The 16,485-nt window shown below is 34.3% G+C and overlaps 1 protein-coding gene across 1 annotated transcript in view; it reads right to left on the bottom strand.

The window, feature by feature from the left end:
* Positions 1–1,648: 1,648 nt before the first annotated feature.
* The window catches only part of LOC110020061, a 45,187-nt gene continuing 30,350 nt past the window's right edge, over positions 1,649–16,485 (bottom strand). Inside the window, exons 5-7 of the mRNA XM_020718035.1 lie at positions 10,359–10,530; positions 6,744–6,836; positions 1,649–2,006 (exon numbers count right to left, since the gene is read on the bottom strand). Coding sequence (XP_020573694.1) covers positions 1,876–2,006; positions 6,744–6,836; positions 10,359–10,530 — 396 coding nt within the window. The 3' untranslated portion in view covers positions 1,649–1,875. The remainder of the gene's footprint in view (positions 2,007–6,743; positions 6,837–10,358; positions 10,531–16,485) is intronic.

The following is a 16,485-nucleotide window of genomic DNA, read 5'->3' as shown; positions in this document are numbered from 1 at the left end:
AAAAAAATGCTCTGGTGAGACGTGAGGAAGTTGGCGAGACGAATGGGGTCAAGAGAGGGAGCAGGTCGTGCGAGACAGGCGAGTCTGAGGGTTGTTCAACGCAGAGAGGAGAAGAGATGAGTGGGGCTTCAGTGCGGCAGGAAGGAGTCGAGCGATCGTTGTAGAGAGGAGAGGCGGGTCGAACATCGATCGGGAGAGGGAGGCGGCTGAACGATGGCAGGTGAGTGAGGTCTCGGTCATGCGTGAGAAGGAAGCAGGAGAATGGGGCTTCAGTGCGGCAGGAACGAGTCGAGCGATCTTCGTAGAGAGGAGAAGCGAGTTGAGCTTTGATTGGGAGAGGGCAAGCGAGCAAAACATTTCGGTCGTGCGCGAGAAGGAAGCAAGCAAGCGGGCTAAATATGTCTTTCTCTCCAACTAAACGGAGATCGTCGGGTCCTACCCGCAATCCGCGTTTAATACAAAAATGAGAACAACGTTTCGGGATACGCTGCCAGAAAGCATTATCCAAACAATGAGTGGCGTTTTGAAAACGCAATCGCTATGATAAGCTCTCCCAAACACGCCCTTATTTTTTAGGCTCTAATCAAGATGCTCAACTCATCATTGAATTCATACTATTAAATTATTACTTTCAACAATAAGTCTCGAACATTGATGAATGACACGATAAATAATTATAAAATACTTGAGATTTTTTTGGAATCAAGTTATTTATTTACTTTTAATTTTTAAATTACTTTTATTTAATGTAATTTTTACATATTTTATTACTTTCTATAAAGAATTTAGCATATTTTAAAAAATCCTTAAAATATTTTATAAGTAATTTTAAAAATAATTATATCATAATCAAATATGTTTTCGTTTGAATTAAAATATAAAAAAAAAATAAAAATGAACCCAAATTAATTTTATTATTTTACATTTTATTTTTTATTTAAATTTTTTAATATTTTATTTTGAATTAAAATATGTTTTATATCAATAATTATTTGTAAAAATTGCTTTATTTTTAAAAATAAAAAAAATAAAAAACCATGTTATTTTGAAATATTAATAAAATAAAATACAATAAAATTATATTATAAATATTAAAAATATATATATTCAGTATGCCTATTTTATTTTGAATCTTACACCTCCCTCCCTCTCTCTTAGGGCTGTCAAAAAGGCTCGTTGTTCGCCAACAGTTCTTGTTCGGCTCGTTAAGAAGCTCGTGTTCGGCTCCTTTTTAAAAAATTAATTGACTAAAAGACTACAAAAATTTATAATCAATTAAAAGTATTAATGAAGAAAATAGAATAAAAACTATTAAATTAAATTCAAATGATGTTTTAAATCTTGCCCCAATCCTTAACATTTTATGACTGTGTGAAATGATTAGAGTTGTCAAAACAAGTCTTTGTTTGTGAACGGCTTGTGTTCGGCACACGAACACACTTTTTGAGCTTGAAACATAAACGCGCTCGTGTTCGGCTCATTTACACCCCTACTCCCTCTCTCCCTCTCTCGACCCTCCAATAAATATGTACTTCAATAAATGATATTTTGTTCATTTACTTCATGTGCTAAATACTTATATTTTTTAAAAAAATCACTGCAATATATAGCTCATTAATTAAAATTTAAATCACACTGCTGACAGAATAAATAAAAATATATATATGAACTCGAGATGATTAGCATTGAGTTATTCTGCTTAACTTATGCTTCTAAATAATGCAACAAAAAAAAATATATATATCCATAACTCTTCTCTGATAAAATTCAGATGAGCAATTGCCCACACTGAGATAGGTCTCTGGTTCTGCCTCCGGGCGTCATGCATGTAAATCTTCTTTGAAGTCCAGTGTGTGAGCTGATGAGGGTGAATACCTATTGCCCGGGAAGAAGCCTTCCATTGTACATCTTGTCGAGTAATTTTCGTGCCTCGGGTCGTCGGAGAAATCCCTTGTTGTTCGGCAAACCGGTGCCCAAACAAACGGGGCAGACCAATTTCCCTCGACCTGCGACATGAAAAGAGTAGATGATAAAGATCCAACCAAAGAAACCCAGCAAAATCAAACATTAAGGAGTTCTTCAGGATCACTTTTAATTTTTGTTCTGTTTTGTTTATATCATAATATGAAATAAGCTATAAAGTTATTAGTTACTTTTAAAAACACTCAGAATAGCTTAAAGATATTTTTATTTTTTTAAAAAAATAAGTTATTTTATTCTAAAAAATAAAAATAAAAGCATGAAAAAATACACAAAAATAAATATATTTTTAAAATAAAAGCATAAACAAACACAAAAGACAAAAAATAAAAAAAAAAAATTTATTTTTTAAAATATATAAAATAAAATTTTATATATTTTATTAAGATAATGTTGTTTTTTAAAACACCCAAAATACCTAAATATTATTATAAATGCTTGGAAAACATGTTAATTTATTTAAAATAAAAAAAAATAAAAACATATAAAAAACACAACAAACAAATATTTTTGAAAAACAGAACGAAGGTTATCCCAAACAAGAGCTAAGGTTATTGCTGCGAAAATTTTTCATAGATTTATACATCATGGACGAGTGGGGATGTTTCGTTTGGCAACAAGTTTATTGTTGTTTTTTTTGAAATAACAGAGAAGCTTTTTATAGCCTCCAGAAATGAGTTACCTGTGAGAAAACTGTTATTTGATTCTTCCCAAAAAAAAAAATAAATACAATACCAATAATAAAATTTTAAAACTCCAATTTTATCACAACAATATCATAATTAGTTTCACAAATACCAACAATTATCCCACACAAAACCTTAATAGCATTATATATTTTGTAATGTGTATAAATGTTGAATCGTGATCTATCTGTGAATCACACGCATAGAATAGAGCATAAGGGGCGAGAGAGAGACAAAGATAGAGAGGGAAGAGTGAATAATAATGAACAGTAATTTGTGCGCGTTTATTCACAAAAGTATCTCCTTATCTATAAAGAATGTTGAATCATGATCTATATGTGAATCACACATATAGAATAAAGCATAAGAAGGGGCGAGAGAGAGAGACAGAGATAGAGAGAGAAGAGTGAATAATAACGAACAGTAATTTGTGCGTGTTTATTCACAAAAGTATCTCCTTATCTATAAAGAAGGGTACTACATGATGTTGTTACATTTATGCCCCTACTTTAAAGGAGGTTGCCCAATGTACTATTGGTACTTTACATATATGAGTCTATTGATCGGCTGCTGCTCTCTGGCTCGATAGCTTCAAGTCGAAGGGATCAATTTGATCGGTTCGACTTGGTTGGCATTGCTTGGATACTGATCTAGTCTAGCTGTCGACCATTAATAATAGACAATAAGACTTTTGGACGTCACCTATATGATTAAAGATGATGAGGGATTGGGTCTTCCTTCAGGTTGGCTTTTTCGTGGTGGTTTGCTCGGATGTCTTTTTATCTCGTTCTGACTCAACAATTCAAAATCGAAACATTTGGTGGTCTTTTTTTCCTCATCGTGGCTCGACAGGTTTTGACACTGCTAGCTTTGGCTCAGACGACTGCATTTGGTCAAATAAGGTCTCACGTTCTTCTATTAGTGAGCCCTACCTCGTCATACTCTTCTCCTTTGAACTTTAGATTTCCTCATAATCAACGCTGACATATTTTCGATGTAAATATTTTTGTTTTTTTTATTCTCTTCTTGAAAGCGACATTGCGATAAAAATAAAAGAAATTAATGCAAAAAGTAAGTCGTATTTCTTATTAATCAATGATTCAATAATTGAGTAACCTTATTTTTTGCGCCTTTGATCCTTATAAATAGACATGACGGGAATCACCACATTCCATATTTGCTCTGCATCCCTTCTTGTTTGAATCGGCTAGCTTCCGAACAATAAAATGGTGAATTTGTCAAATCCCCAAGGTGAAATCTCCAACAAGAACTATTTTGTGTTGTCTTTGGGAGAACAAAGGAGCAATACAGCTCGGAAGGCCAAAAGAAGAAGAAAATCATCACATTGGTCGTTCAGGTAAGGTCAATTGATTTGTTCCTAACTCTCAGCAGAGGAACATTCAGGCGATCAGTCGGACAATCGATCCATCAGACCTTTTACTGTGATACAAGGCCTACCGATCGAAGGGGCCACACAAGAAGTCACTGTTGCTGCTGGGCACAAAAAACTGTTGGTGCTCTACTGCCACTCGGTGAGAGCGTCATGTCACTTACATCGTCTGAGTGGGATCAACTCCATTATATGAGGAACCTCGATCATGTTAGATTTTTTCAGGGTCATCTCTTCTTTATGTTTTCTCTTGATGTAACTAACCCAGTCCTAGTAATCCTAAGCGATGACTCGCCTCCGACAAATGTTGATGGGAGTTCGATAATATTAATTTAATTTTATGGGTACTCTATTTATTTCAACAAAATGTTGCATAAAATAAAAAATTTGATTTTGTTAGCTTATTCGGCATGAAATTAAAATATAATAAAAGAAATTGAGTAAAATTTTGATTTTTCGATTTGTTAAATTAAATGAAAATTTAAATCAAATTGAAAATCGAAAATCAAATATTTAAGTTTGAAAACAAAAAACTGAAATTCATTGTTGAAACTAAATTGAAGCAACCAAATTTGATCGGTTCAATCGATTTTTCGATTTTAACCAAAAAATACACACCCCTAGTGACCTCCCTTAATTTTCCTTTCTTTTATAACGACATTAACAGAGTATCAACAGACATCAATAATGCCAACGTAAATCTCATCTAAAGACGACATGATAGTTATCCTCTGACAAAGGGGGTAGTTAAAACCACCGCAACTTCCATAACATGAAAGTCTTGTACTATCTCCCCTTACATTGCACTTCCTCATCGCATTAGAGAATAAAACGTCTAGTCGCATTTTCATTTTCATTCTCACCCATTAGATCCGCCTACACCTTATACGAGTAGTAAGAATGAAATAAGCTGCTTTCACCATCCAAAAAAGAAATGGTCCCAAGGTAAAAGTCAATTCACGTCTACTCAAAGGTCCTCGCGACTGCTCCCTGTAGGTGTGGCCAAAGTGCCACTAGATGAAAGAAATTTTAAGCTCGACAGTAGGCCCTTGCGACTACTCCCTAAAGGTGTAGCCAACAAATTTGTGATGGTGCAAAATACTATTTTGATTAATATAATCCAGTCTCTTGTCAATCTTTGGCCAACAGAGCGCTTGTTATGATCTCAAAGTTCATCCAACAAAAGCATATAAATGACAAATCTCTCTTCATTTTCTAATTCTTCTCCCAGTATCTTGCCGAAAGCCTCAAAGAATCAGAGAACTAAATGTACATCCTAAAGTGGTTTTCCTAAGCTACCAAGAAAGCCGACATGTGAATGGGCCTTCTAGGCCGATTAAATCAGGCCTTTTTTGAAATGTAAATATTATCATACACCTAGATCCTATAGTTGATAGAATGTATTTGTCAACCACGTCCATTGAAGTGATAGACACAAGGATTACTTCTCAAGAGAACCTCGCAAGCTCCTCCGTCAAGCTTGTCTGTACTTATCAAGCTCCTCTGCCAAGCTCTCTTGTAGTCATCAAGCATCTCCACTGAGATCGCATGTATACATCAAGCTTGTTTGTTGAGCTCGCCTGCATTTGCCGAGATTTACCATCGAGTTCATTTACCGATCATTCAAATTTGCCAAAATGATAGAAAAAAGGGACTTTAACTCATCACTATCTATGCCAATTTTTGAGTCACCTGATACCCGTGACGATATCTTTTCAACAATAAATCTCAAATAGATTTTGTACAATACGGTCTACAATATAATATTTCTTTATTTCTTTTTCTTTTGGCAGCCCTACAAGGGTAAGAAGAAAGAGGGCATTAGGAATAACACATTCAAGTTGGAACTCAACCCATTTCCACATTGTCCACTCATCTCACAAGATCTCTCATAGATTGCATGAATTCGCAAATTCTACGAAACCCTGCATCATAAAAGAATTCAACACTACTCTTTTGGCGTTTTCACTTGTGACAACGCTCAGGCTGGCCTCTTCGGCCCTAATGCAAGTTTGAGAGGTCCTTCCAATAGCTTTGAGGGGCTTTGTTACTGAATCCGCTTGTAAGAGCTTGACTTGGTTGGTCTCCTATGAGGTTTAGCCGAGCTATCGTGGACAAGTATTGGAAGCTGACCATTTTGGGCATATTGTCCTATTGAGCTCCCTGGTCGGATTAATATGATTGATCCGTCTCGGTGGCTCTGCAAGCTAGCTATCTTCACATCTCGAATCTAGCCCAGAGGCTTCCGGTCATACAATGATCCCTATTCATTGAGAACTGAGCTACGCGAAGAGGTGATTATCTCTTGATAATGTTTACTGGCATGGTCACAAGTCTATGGAAATAGGGAATAAATTGAGCAACTACAATCACATTCCCAAATTGAAACTACGGAGAAAAATGAAACTAAAGAAACGTTTCTAAAGCAGCTTTAAGAAAATAACCCATGCATCTAATTCATAAATCATAATAAAGAAAAGAAAAGCTTAGCCTACACGGTAAAACTGCAGTCCTTGCGGCCTAATTTTTTGCGTGATATCATTCTAGTTTCGGAGTTTATAAAAACATCAAAAAGGAGAAACATTTTATCCCTTTAAAAAAACATGGGGACTAAATTGACACTTTCATAGACTCTAGGACTGGGAAGCATTTTGAAACTTTTTCATGTAATAATATTGAAGGCGTACCATAGCAGTTAGGACACTCAGTGAATTCATATACATCTTTTGCTCGTTTTCTGTTGAGAGCTTTCCATTTTCCAGTGCCCCCACACATGTCACCTAATTTCACACAAGTAAACTTATGTGATCAGATCATCAGATAAAATGTTAAAAATCTACCCTTCAATAAAAAATTTGAATTTAGGTCAGATTACAAATATACGAAGTGCAGATCTTCATCTAGTAAAAAAATTTAGGAAATTTACATACATAACACAAAATTCTTATGTATGTACATATCTAACTCTCAAAGTTTGATATTTACATTTATAACATGTTGGTGATATAAATTGTTGATATGTACATAATTTATGTCTAACACAACATATCTAACAAAAAATTTAAGAAATTTACATACATAACACAAAATTCTTATGTATGTACATATCTAACACTCAAAGTTTGATATTTGCATTTATAACATGTTGGTGATATAAATTGTTGATATGCATATCCTGTTTAGAGAACCGTTGGTCCGCTATTATATTTGAGGTGGAGAAATTGTTCTCCCTTAATTATCCATTATTGTGTTTCTATTTCTTTCCTTTTTAACATAAGATTTGATTTCCCATCCAATTGTATGATGAGGGTTAGTCTTAGTTGTGTATATATATTTGTTATTTGCTTGATAAAATGAGAAATTATTCCTCTAAATCTACATGATATCAGAGCAAGAAAATAATCCCCAGCTGTTATTTCAGCCGCTTGAGCCTCTTCAAAAGTTGTCGAGAAACCGGAAATTCCTATGTTCTTCGTTTAGACTCTCCCGGGCAGCAGGGGTGGCCTTATCTAGGTAACAGCGACAGTTCCCTCAAGGCAGATCTGCCTGGAAATCATCCCGACAACAGTTGCCACCCAACAAGCGGATCAAATCTGTGACTCTCTCCCTGGTGCAGATCACAGAGACCTCAGCTACAGATCCTCCCTCTCTCTCTCGTGCAAATCACGGATATCACAACCGTAGATTTATTTTTCTCCCCTCCATGCCACTTTCTCTCTCTAGTCTAGCGGAAATTAGTGGCAGTCGGGGGACTTTCTCTTTCTACTGCAAATCCACCCCTCGTGTGACAATTTTTCTCTCCAGTGCAAATTAATCGAAGGTGCTTTGCAATCACAGACCTCCTCCCTCTGCTTCCCAGTCGCAATCGCATGCACTTCTTCAGCACAACTTGAATCCGCTATGCAGTTGCTTTCAACGGGGATAAAAATTGTTGTTTTCCTAATCAGTTTAAACATTGAGAAAATCCATGATTTGCTAGTGTCGTGATCCTGTGGCAGAAATTTTATGTGGAAGACAGACAGTTTCCAGTGGATATTCTGTGTCGACATAAATAATTTTCCTCTAGTGGAAATTTTGTGTTGGTGACAAACAACTTTTTTTCTAGCGACAATCTCATGTTGATGACAGACGGTTTCTCCCCTGATGATGACCAAATACGAGATGAAAATTGCTTCTTCGTCTTCAAAAGTTAGATTTGAACCCGAACTTATGATTTTGGCTCTGTAACATCTGGAGTCCATTTTTACATCACCAATCACAAACTACATACAAAATTTCCTACAAATATCTCAATCTGTGTTTATGTATATCTGTGGTAAAAGAAAAAATTATATCTTACCAAAGAAAATCATGCACCAGAAATCACTGATTTGAAACATCAGACATAGTAAATTTGAAGATCACATTGTCATGTCATAGCTCGTCAACTTCATGACCATAGAAATTGGTGGAAACTTCCTCTCATAAAAAAACAACATAAAAAATTTGGGATGTTACTAAAGAAGCATATGCAATTGTTGACAACACCTATGAATTGTTTGACATTGAAACTAGATTACAATACATGAGGTAGAAGAGTTGAATGTTACTCAATACTTCAACACACTCTTCAAATATTGGCCCCAACTATATATCTATGAAACACAAACATTAAGGAACTAGCCAAGTCTCTGTCCTTTACAAAAACACTGTTGAGCAGAAGAGAACCATCAAGTTTCTTCTAGAATGGTCAATCAACCATCAGTATATCAAAGAATCTGGTACACCATGATCGAACCAAACATATAGAGATTAACAAAATATTTCATCTCTGAGAAGGTCAATGGAGGGATTGTTCAGCTAAGCTATATCCCAACTCAGTATTAGATTGTTGACATTTTTACCAAGGCACTTTCTCAGCGCCACTTAGTGATCTAAACAACAAGTTTGCGATTTATGATATGCATATCTAGTTTAGGGAACCGTTGCTCCGCCATTATATTTGAGAGGGAGAAATTATTCTAGCTTGATTATCCATTATTATTTTTTTATTTCTTTCATTTTTATCATAATGGTTGGTTTTCCCTCCAGTTGTATGATGATTAGTCTAACTTGTGTATTATATAAATTTGTTATTTGCTTAATGAAAACAAGAGAGTTTATTCCTCCCAAAAATCCACAAAAACCTATGCATGAAAAGATATATCACTTTTAAAAGGGTAGTGATTATGATAGTTTTAATGTAATTTATAAGATTTGAGAGCTATGTATTTAAGTATCAGATATGTAAATACATAACAATTGTGTGGTATGCATGTAAATGCCCCAAAATATTATTATCTTAGGTCTCATTTGGGATCAATTTTTTTTTTTATTTTTCATTCTTATTTCAATTTGTTTTGTCTATATTTCGATTTAAACTAAAATATGTTTGGTGGTAATAATTATTTTTAAAAATATTCAAAACATCTAAAAGTTATTTTTAGTATTTAAAAAAAAAGTTAATTTGTTTTCAAAAATGAAAAAAGAATAATGTGAAAAGTATAATAAATAAATGTATTTTTAAAAACAAATAAAAAAACAAAAAAATAAATTGATCTTGAATAAACCTATATTGTCTAATACAGACCTAAGGATCATTAAATGAAATTTATACAATGCTGATGCAGCTTGAAAGGGTTTCTACAATCCTTAGAGGGACATACCACCCAATTGTCATGTATTCACATCTTTAACACCTGAAATTTACATTTTTATATTCACCCAAATCTTTCATAATACATCAAAAATACCACCATTTTAACTTTTAAAAAGTGAAACAGGCAGTCAAGTGTGTAAAAATTGAAGTTTAGGTGTTAGATATTTAAAAGTGTGTAAAATTTGAAGTTTAGGTGTTAGATATTTAAATACATTTGTATTGAGTGGCATGTATGGAAATCTTCCAAAACAAAGAAGAGGCTCTGTAACAGAGAAAGGTAGCAGCATGAACTGACTGGCTGGATATAAAGAAATTTCTTCCACACTTTGCAATGTTTATTTTATGTTTGACCTCGAAAAAAGTTCTCAAAACATGTTCATGTCATTTTATTCAATACTCAATTCATTTGAAAGTGTAATCCAATAATTAAAGAATTTATAGAAAATAAAACATAGTATTTCCATTGAATTCTAATGCCAACAGTGATTCTGACATGCAACATTCAAATGATAGTTATAAGTTGTCACCGAACATTATTTAATATTTTAATTTAAGCAAATTTGAAAGGCTAGATATATAAATAAAACAAACAAAACAAAAGGGAAAGGAAAAAAAATATTCTTACATATTATAGCACCTGTGCCCCCACAATTTCGACAAACAGGTTTTTCTTTCAATGAACCATCAATCAGGTCTGATGCAACTCCATTGAATGTACCAACTGAAAGATTTATTAACACCAGAGATGCACAGAAACAGGCAATGGATTTACGCCTTGAGGTCTTTGTCTCTAATCTCTGCACAGGTAATTAAAGCATTTGGCAAATGCCACTGATGACTACAATAAAACTATGACTAACAATTCAGAAAAAAAAGAGAAAAAAGAGGGAAGAACTGCAAATTCCGCCATAGAAAAAGTATTTTCCTTTATTATAGAACGAGTAAAGTATCAAAATAGTCCCTTGAATATTACATGTGGTCATTTTAGTTTTTGAGTTTATAAAAGTGCCAAATTATTCCCCAAGCACTTTTAATGAAGGCTGAAAAACCTATTTTTACCCATATTAAAAGATTTTGAAGACTAAATTGATATTTGTATAAGCTCTGGGACTAAAATGGCCCTGTGGAGAGGGGACCATTTTTGATACTTTTCTCATCATAGAACTACTATTTTGAGTATTTGCTTAGAAAACCAAATGAAGCCATAAGATCATAGCCTCCGGCATTCTTCCATGAGATGCATAAGCTGCAAGCTAATATATCTATGATACCTTCAAGGAGAAGTAATTGATTTGTAAGGATATATTTTTATGTTAACATTCTCGATGGCATATTCTATACTGTTGAGAAATAAGTGAAACCTCATTCAAACAGTAACAAACAATAGTGTTGCTAGACTCACGACTGAATCTGCATAGCGTATTTTCTTCGCAAGGCAACAAAGAAAGAATAGGATAATACCCAGTCTACAGTTCTTCAAGGAGATATTATCAATCTATCAAGCTTTGCTTTTGCTCAAACAAAGCGATGCTCGATTAGCCCCTTGATGATAACCATTTATGCATTACTTGATAACGCCAACAGAGGTGTTCGGGATTAATATTACACAACCATGAAACCTGATGAAAATTAAATGGCCTTACCTTTTTTTTTTCAAATTAAAATCATTCAGAAACAATGATTCATTTGATGTAAATCTAGAGAATGTCATCAAATGACCAATTATAATTGGATGCAAGCCTAAGAAATTGATGTGGAACATCTTAGCTTATGCAAGAGTACAGACCATTTTACCTTTATTTTTCTGTAATTACGTTTCCATTTATAGTTGGAAATATTTTTCTTATATAGAATTTATAGATTTGTTCTGTCCTTAAGATAAAATAGGCTATATGAGTCGGTATATATAGCTGTACTAGGAATATTGATACAGAATTTGGATATTTTGGCTTCTATACAGAATTTGTTTTCTCCCTGTGTAGGTACCACACCAATTAGTATTAGAGCATCGATTAGGGAACTAGGAGGATGGCTGCTCACGATGATGATCGGAGCATAGATGCAGTGTGGAAGGCGCACACAATAACCACACAATGCATTGATGAACTCACTACAGAATTCGAAAGATTGTGATGGAGATGAGGAGGGAGATACAGACTCTCAAATCATCAGAGTAATCGATCGCTCCCTATCCTCATTGCCAGTTGGTTTGGGGAATAAGGAAATAAAGAGGAATGCTAGGTATGGATTTCATGCATTTGATTCCTGAAAGCCAACAAGATCTGCATTCGCGATTCGAATTTTCTGATTCAGAGGAAGAGAAATTTACCTAACCGACAGATCAAGAAATTATAAGTATCAATTTCATGATAGAAATCCACAAGAATTTCAGGTTAAACTGGATATTCCGTTCTTCGATAGTCATTTACACATTCAGGACTACCTCAATTGGGGGAAGCCGTAGAAAATATTTTTAAATATATGGAAATTTCGATGGAAAAGCAAGTCAAATATGTAGTGTGTCGACTAAAGGGGGCAATAGCCGCATGGTGGTCACAATTGTTACAATCTCGTCTGCGAAAAGGAAAAGACCATATCAGAAGTTGGTATAGAATGATGTAATTCCTTGGAATTCATTTTCTACCTACTAATTTCAAGCAAACGTTATATGTTCAATACAAATATTACACACGAGTTCACTGAACTATTAGTGTGTACGCCAAGCAATTCAATCGGCTGAGTGCGCGAAGAATCTAAAATGAGATATACAATCAAATGGTTGTCGGATATATTGGAGGTTTCAAAGAAGCAATCCAAGATAACTTGAGTTGAGTTCGATTTGATCCTTGTCGTAGGTTGTGAATTTTGCAAATAACGTAGAAATCCAAATCAATCAGCACAACAGGAGGAACTCGACAAAGAAGGAATCTCAAGAACCCATACATGATAAGACAAGTTTTCAACCATTAGAAAGTAAATCTGGTTTTAATCCATCCCCAAATGCTGTTAAAAACACTTCTACTATAGATTTTAGATTTGTCAGCAAGTCAAAACTGCAGGCCACGGATAATCCTTAGAGCAAACCCACCAACCTTAGGTGTTACAGATGCTTTCAACCGAGTCATAAATCAAACAAATTTCCCTCTCAACTATAGCAACAACTCTTAGATGCATAAAATGATGGAGATCAGGAAAATTTTGAAGAAAAGAAAGAGGTGGAAGAACTTCATGAGGATGAAGAAGAACCCCTTATTTGTGTCTAAGAAAAATAATTGATTACTCCTCGTCAACCAATCTATTCACAACGTCATGCAATCTTTCGAACCAAGTGTATGGTTAATGGAAAAGTGTGTGATCTACCCGTTGATGGTGGATACACTGAAAATATCATCTCTAACTTTGTGGAACAGGCTCTCAATCTCAAAACTAGTAAACATCATAAATCATACATGATTAGTTGGGTGAAACGAGGTATTGATGTCTTAGTTACGGATATTTATCATGTCACATTCTCTATTGGGAAATATTTTGTTTGTGAGGTACTTTGTGATGTTTTAGACATGGATGTTTGTTATTTAATTATCGGTCGACCTTGGCAGTTTCATATTGGAGCAATAAATTAATGCCGTCCTAATGTATGCTCTTTTTGAATGAAAGAGAAAGATACATTAGTTACTTTCAACGCACAACATTTTACATACTACAAAAAACAGTATGAGCCCTCGCAATATTCCAGCATTATTGGTGCCAAAGAAAGATGGTCAATTACAAATGTGTGTGGATAGCAGCGCAATTAATAAAATAACTGTCAAATATCATTTTTTGATTCATCACTTAGAAGATATGTTAGATAAACTATCTGGTGGTACAATATTTTCCCAGTTGGGTCTTCGTAGAAGATATCACCAATTTCGCATTAGGCTGGGAGATGAATGGAATACCACATTCAAAAGTCATGAGAGCCTTTAAGAGTGGAAGGTGATGTTGTTCGGGTTATGCAATGCACTTAGCACTTTTATGGGGCTCATCAACGAGTTACTCAAGCTATTTTTAAATATTTTTTGTGTCATTTACTTTCATGACATATCAACATATAGCAAATCTTTTGAAGAGCACATGCAACACATTTATTCAATATTTATGGTTCTACGGTCTCATAAAATTTACCTCATTACATCAAAGAATGAATTTGCTTTACCAAGTGTTCATTATTTGGGCTATGTGATTTCGGCAAAAGGGGTACAAATGGGCTCCCAAAAGCTTTCATCCATTAAAGGTTGGCCAATTTTGTCATCTCTATCTGAGGTGTGTTGTTTTCATGATTTGGCAAAATTTTATCGTTGTTTAATTAAAGGTTTTGGTAGTATTCTCGCACCAATTATTGATTGCTTGAAAAATAAAACATTTCATTAGTGAGGTGAACAACAACACAATTTTGAAACTATTAAGACAGCTTTAATAACAACTCCAGTTTTGGCCTTACCAAACTTCGACGAACCATTTCATGTGGATGTTGATGCTTCTTCTATTGGCATTGGAGCTGTTATTTCTAAAGAATGGCGGCCCATTGCATTTTTAGTGAAAAAGCAAGGCAAAAGTGGCCAACCTATGAACATGAATTGTATGTAGTGGTTCGAATCTTAAAGTAATGGGAACATTATCCTCTACATCAGGATTTTCTTTTATGCATTGACCATCAATCTTTACAATACCTCAATTCTCAAAAATCATTGAGTAGGATCCGCACTCGTTGGGTTTTATTCTTGCAAAAGTTTAGTTTTGTGTTTAAACACAAAGCCGATTTACAAAACAAGGTTGTTGATGCTCTCAGTCGAAAGTTAGCACTTCTGACAACCTTAAAAACACAAATTACAGGTTTGGAATCTTTGCAAGAACTATACAGTGACGATGCTGATTTTTCTGATCCATGTAATAAATGCCACTCTTCTAAATTGAATGGAGAATATTCCATTCTCCATGGCTATCTCTTTTGAGGTAACCAGTTATGTATTATGAATACCTCTTTATGCTTGCAATTGTATAAGGAAGTGCAGGCTGGCAGTATAGGAGGCCGTGTAGGGTGCAAAAAGACTTTGGCTTTGTTGTAGTCCATGCTTTTTTGGTAGCACTGACGACGTGACGTTATACGCAATGTTGAAAAGTGTCATATATGTCAAACTTACAAAGAGACATCTCAAAATACAAGATTAATTTACCATTATCGGTCCTGAATTCCATATGGGAAGATGAAAGTATGGACTTTGTTTTGGGTTTATTGCGAAATAAACGAGATATTGATTCTATTATGGTAGTAGTGGACAGATTCTCAAAAATGCACATTTCATTGCTTACAAGAAGACTTCTAACATGCTTCACATCGCTCAGTTATTCTTCCATGAAATAGTGTCTTCTTGAGCTATCTCGTAGCATTACTTTGAATAGAGATGTAAAATTTATTAGTCTCTGGCATGAATTATGGAAAAGGTTACAAAACGAATTCCGATTAAGCTTCGTATCACCCACAAATGGGTGGACAGACCGGGGTGGTAACCCGCACTGTAGGAAATATGTTGCGTTGCTTTGCTCAAGCTCATCCAAAATGGTGGAACAAATTCATAGGGTCAAGAAGAATTTGCATATAATTTCATGCAAAATAACTCCAAAAGTAAGTATCATTTTACTATAGTTTATATTAAGCCACCAAACCATACTTTTGATCTCGCAGTTCTATCAACGTGCAAGAACATTCTTGTTGGCGAAATGGCTACAATGCTAAAATTTTAGAAGATGTACATTCCAAATTGCTAGAATTAAACAGTAAGTATAAAAAAGAGGCAAATCTTCATAGAAGATGAGGCTTTTGAACCAAGTGATCTTGTTATGGTGCGTCTCAGCAAATAATGCTTCGTGCCTTGCACATATTCCAAATTAAGTCCCTAAAAATTTGGACGATTTCCTGCGACTACATGAATTAATGACAATGCTTATTTCATAGCCTTGTCGTCTGACATGAATCCCTCTTCAACATTCAATGAGTCCGACATCTACACTTATCACCCACCTGATGAAGTTACAACCCAATTGACAACCAGTTTGGATCCTTTTGAAATAGGGGAAGAGTGATGTGGAACATCTTAGCTCATGCGAACCTACAAAATCTTTACCTTTATTTTTTTGTAATTACTTTTCCATTTATATTTGGAAGTATTTTCCATATCAAGAATTTACATATTTATTTTATCCTTAAGACATAATATGCTATAAAAGTCGGTATATATAATTGTACAACGAATATTGAAACAGAATTTGGATATTTTGGCTTCTATATAGAATTTATTTTCTCTGTTTTGTTTTCTCCCATTGCAAGTACCTCGCCAGAAATTGTCATACATATAATTCCAACATATTTTTGTAATAGAACTAGTGAGATAAATACCAAAATAAATATAAGAAAGAACATGTAGATTTTACGTGAAAAACTCAGGATCGGAAATACCACGAGCAGCGAAAGAGAATTGACCATGCCAAAAAAAAATTGTAAGTAAAGAATGTATATAATTATTTTTATGTACAAATATGCATTTTCAAAGAAAATTTCAAAAAGATGATCAAGACAATTCCTAATCATTTGAAATTTTTAGGTGAGCTAGCCCTAGACCAGAAAGTCCTTTGGCCAAAATTTCATAATTTTTTGAATTTTCTGTGATTTATTAAAATTAATTGAATTTCTGGGGACTTTAATAAAAATAAAA

The sequence above is a fragment of the Phalaenopsis equestris genome, unplaced genomic scaffold (assembly GCF_001263595.1).
Source record: "Phalaenopsis equestris unplaced genomic scaffold, ASM126359v1 Scaffold000090, whole genome shotgun sequence".
In the NCBI taxonomy this organism is placed as follows: domain Eukaryota; kingdom Viridiplantae; phylum Streptophyta; class Magnoliopsida; order Asparagales; family Orchidaceae; genus Phalaenopsis; species Phalaenopsis equestris.
This window is presented reverse-complemented; position numbering and strand designations above follow the sequence as displayed.